The sequence below is a fragment of the Arctopsyche grandis genome, chromosome 1 (assembly GCF_051622035.1).
Source record: "Arctopsyche grandis isolate Sample6627 chromosome 1, ASM5162203v2, whole genome shotgun sequence".
In the NCBI taxonomy this organism is placed as follows: domain Eukaryota; kingdom Metazoa; phylum Arthropoda; class Insecta; order Trichoptera; family Hydropsychidae; genus Arctopsyche; species Arctopsyche grandis.
In genome coordinates this window covers 33743921-33748400 of record NC_135355.1, presented here as the reverse complement: position 1 = coordinate 33748400, position 4480 = coordinate 33743921, and the positions used below count along the sequence as shown (strand labels likewise).

The 4480-nt window shown below is 37.2% G+C and overlaps 1 protein-coding gene across 1 annotated transcript; it reads left to right on the top strand.

Moving 5' to 3' along the window:
* Positions 1-688: 688 nt before the first annotated feature.
* On the top strand, positions 689-4480 carry LOC143916126 (chymotrypsin-2-like). Its single transcript, XM_077437046.1, has 5 exons — positions 689-910; positions 989-1172; positions 3415-3661; positions 3737-3883; positions 3967-4480. Exons 1-5 carry the CDS (start codon positions 859-861, stop codon positions 4105-4107), a joined length of 771 nt encoding a protein of 256 aa, XP_077293172.1. The 5' UTR covers positions 689-858; the 3' UTR covers positions 4108-4480.

The window sequence follows — 4480 nt, the reverse complement described above, 5'->3', positions numbered from 1 at the left end:
GGAAAGAGACTTTGTATGTATGTATTTAACCTTCGTTCGTTGGGTCGTAAATCCGTGACGTCATCGAATAAATAATTCGATTTTTTTCGATTCAAAGGCTTCGAAGCTCCCGGGGGCAAAGGCGCCAAGGGCGAAGCCCTAGGGAGCGCAAACGCCGGGGGCGGAGCCCTAGGGGGACCAGTGGCGGGGGCGCAGGCGCTGGATTCTGGTGTACATATAATTTCGTATACATATAATTTTTTATAAGAGACTTACTATATGTTTGTTTGTTCGTGACAGTCAATTAAATTAAAAAAAACAAATGAATATTCAAATAAATTTATATAAAATAAAACTATTCAAATAAATTTAATAAAATGTTTAATATTAGATTAGTCATGTTTAAGCGGTTTATATTACAAATACCGAGCGAAGCCGGGTAATACAGCTAGTATATTAATTAAAAGTCAAATTTACGATTTTCGCAAAGAATGGCAGCAAATTTCAATTTAATGTATGTATTATATGAATTTTGCTCTTCGGCTTTCGATTTGCAAAATTTGTTAATGTGCTGTAATCTTCATCTTAGTTTATTACATTTTTAAAGAACAAATCTCTAAAGTTTAACACATCATATACTATGCATTATCTATCGTCATAAAATGGGATACAGAAGCTGTTGTCTGATAAAACTTCTATAGATTCAATTAATATCATAATGCCTATGAAGTGCATCATAATCTGCATGCGATAATCGCGGAAATCTACCGAATTACTGGGTATAATCGAAGATAATTGTCTTTTTGCCAGATTAGCGATCATTATAAATAGCGACGATGTTCATTCGAAAATTATTAGTCGAGTTTTTTGAGCCTCAACATGCTGAAGACATCGCTTTTATTCCTCATCTTCGCCGTGGTGGGTCTCTACGGTATGTCCTCATCGGCTTTCTCACTACGATCTTGACTTCTTAAGATCTCGTCTTCATATTTTCTTTTTGTGTCAATAGGAGCCCCCACTGAAAATGCCGATGGACTGACCGAGTGGGACTGGAGGATCGTCGGTGGATCCACAGCAGCCAATGGTGCTGCTCCTTACCAAGTCTCCCTCAGGTCTGCTTCCAACGCTCACTTCTGCGGAGGCACCATCATCACCTCCAGGACCATCCTCACTGCTGCCCATTGCCTCGTCGGGTAAGTCACACTCTTACTAACAATGGTGCCATTCAATATCCATAGCAACAAGTTTATCAATAAGAATTCTTCTATAGCTACAAAACCCATTTCAAATTCAGCTACGTATAAGTTTTTTTGCACTTCGACCCCATTTTTTCATCATACACATTCGAAAGGAAGTGGATCAATTAAAATAAATGAAATATACACATGTTAGGTACATGTCTATGTCAATTTATATGTAGTTGGTCCGCTGTAGGAAGACACTTGGGAAAAACATACATACATACATGCTCATCAGAGGGACTGCAAGATTGAACAATTTTTAAATTTATGAAAGGGCACGGAAATATTGGATATTATTTGGCGAGAGCGAACGGCGTTCCCACGAGCTCCCGTTTATTAATAATAAATTAAAAAATGAACAATAAACATTGAGGCTCAAGAGCATATTAAAAAGTACTAATAATAACCAGCAGTGTGGTCTAGTAGTAAATGTTGTTTTATATCGTGCTATAGGTTACGAGTTCGCTTCCCGCTGGAGTCTCATTGCTGGCCAGACCTTGGTTTGACGAGGTCGGTCGTTTCATATCAGAATTTGTCAATTTTTCTGATTTGAAACGATTCCTGTGAAATTGGCATTATTATCCAATTTTCTGTTGCGAAAAAACCTAGAGTTAGGTTTCGTCAGATTTTCTCCATAGATGTCTCTATGGATGATTATTGAGTATTGTTACATGAATATTCATTGTTATTTATCGTACGATGTTTGTAATATCTGACCATAGATGTCAGATATTGTTCAGATTTACATTTATTAATCAATATGTGAACCAGAAAGGCGCATTTGGGGTTTACCTGTTAAGCTTTCCTGGTATATGTTTGTATATATGTTTGTATAAAAATTCCATTAAAATCTTTCCGTTGCCAATGATTTGAAAGCATACTGCTGATAAGCGAAGGCTTATTTATTTTATTTTACTTTTATTCTATTATATAGAAATATACCAGGAAGGCCTAACAGGTAGACCCCAATGCGCCTTCCTGGCTAATTACAAAAAATGCAGCATTTTTATTACATAAGTCGCTAAATTACGTGACACTGAAAACTCGAAATTTTAACTTATGTATAAATTTTATTGTACATTAATCATACCCAAAAGGTAGGTGCCCTGAAACGCGACAGGGTAATTAGCCAATTTAATCAAGGAACCGTTTCAACAATGAAATCAGAAAAATTGACAAACTCTGATAGGAAACGATCGACTTGGAGTCACAAATATCCAAGTCTGACCAGCAGCATTACAGATATACTCTGAATAAATTCTTTCAATCGAGGTCAACTCACGGCATCGATCCCGGCGCCTCTCGGTGCTAGGAAAAAGCCCAACCACCGAGCCATGCTGTGCCTATGAAAACATTTTGATTTTTAAATGCTTTTTATTATTACTAAATTATGTAAAACAATACATCTTATATCTATTGTAATAGCTACTGATTTACTGATCATTTTCTATTTTACAATTTTAATTTAATTTTGTTAGTAATCATAGTATTATATTATTTTACGGTCTCCGTGACGGGCTGGAATGTGAAATTACCGAAAACGCAAAGATCGAAAATCGAAAGATCTTAAGTCGAAAGATCAAAAAAAAAGGGTGCATGGTAAACGGTACATACTCACTTAATTTACGCGAGCAGGATACAACAGGAACAAGAGGAACAGGCTTTTCCTCCGGTATTCTGCGCGCGCACATTAATACGGGAGGAAAAGCCTGTTCCTCTTGTTCCTGTTGTATCCTGCTCGCGCAAATTAAGTGAGTATTAAGTATGTACCGTTTACCATGCACCCTTTTTTTTGATCTTTCGACTTAGATCTTTCGATTTTCGATCTTTGCCTTCCGATATTTGCGTTTTCAGTAATTTCACATTCCTGCCCGTGAGGTAGACCCATTATTTTAATGTTAATGTACAGCATAATAGGAAAAAGAGCTCAAAAGCCTATTTACAATTCTTATGAATCCTCATAATACATCTAATATATAATATTAGACAGTACAAGACTCTTTAAAGTCGATGACCTAAACAATTTGGCTGCTACGATGATTTTCAAAATCCTAGCGAGAAATGCTAGATCGATGTCTAAAGCAATGAAAACAATAGGTTTCCGAAAGGTTTAAGTCTTGTACTGCTTATTATATGTATATGTATCAATCGTATGGTCTTTAAAAGCATGTAAGAATTTAATGTTTTCTTGCAGCCGATCCACCGCCAACACTCTTGTCGTCGTTGGAACCAACACTTTGAACTCTGGAGGTACTAGGTACGCATCTTCCGCTTTGAGGATCCATGCTTCCTACAACCAAAACAGTCTCGCCAACGACATTGCCTTGGTCATCGTCAGCTCAACCATCGTCACCAGCACCACCGTCAGAGCTGTGCCACCAGGCTCAGGAATCGTCGGCGACGGAGTTACTGTCACCCTCACCGGATGGGGAACCACCTCAGTACGTACAATAAACTTCTTAAATTCTAACATCTCGTCAAAAGACTTGTATCTATATTATGTGCTATGACTTTAGTACCCTGGAAACACACCCAACAGCCTCCAAATCATCAACTTGAGAAGTATCACCGTTGCCAGCTGTAGATCTGCCCTCTCAAGCGTCGGCAGCGTATTCGAAACCAACTTGTGCACATTCACCAGAGCCGGAGAAGGTGCTTGCCACGTAAGCCATTTTCTTCGTTACAGATCTTATTTCAAATGATTCAAGTGCAATTTTTTAAATGTTTGTTCTTTTATTAACTACAGGGTGATTCTGGTGGTCCATTGGTTGCTGGAGGAAGCGTTGTCGGTATTGTATCCTGGGGATCTCCATGCGCCAGAGGATTGCCTGATGTCTTCACCAGAGTCAGCTCATACATTTCTTGGATTCAAGCCAATCAAGTCTAAATTGACTTCATTTCTTCATCCGCTTTATTATTTAGATGATTCGTTTCACTTCAAAATTGTTCTTTATACTATTTTGCATACAGTAACAAACTTTAAAATAAATTAAATACCATTAAATAAATGTTTCTTATTATACATATTTCTTCCACATTCCATATTTAATATGAAAATATGTATTATATTCTAGAAAAAAGATGAAATTTTGTTTGTTTATTTGTCCACTATGCAAACCGTATACAGTTTTCGAAAGGGGTTAATACCTTAATACGGCTTTTATACACCTGAGAAACTCCAGGTAATTCAGCTGGTTCACGGTAAATTTGCTTTTGATGGAATGAATGGATACTTATAGAATATATTTTTTGAACAAACC

What these genes read in the sequence shown, in the direction of transcription:
- LOC143916126 (XM_077437046.1), top strand. Translation starts at nt 859, where the DNA reads ATGCTGAAGACATCGCTTTTATTCCTCATCTTCGCCGTGGTGGGTCTC. An exon ending in CGCCGTGGTGGGTCTCTACG is followed by an intron (nt 911 to 988) that starts GTATGTCCTCAT and finishes TTGTGTCAATAG; the next exon opens with GAGCCCCCACTGAAAATGCC. An exon ending in GCTGCCCATTGCCTCGTCGG is followed by an intron (nt 1,173 to 3,414) that starts GTAAGTCACACT and finishes GTTTTCTTGCAG; the next exon opens with CCGATCCACCGCCAACACTC.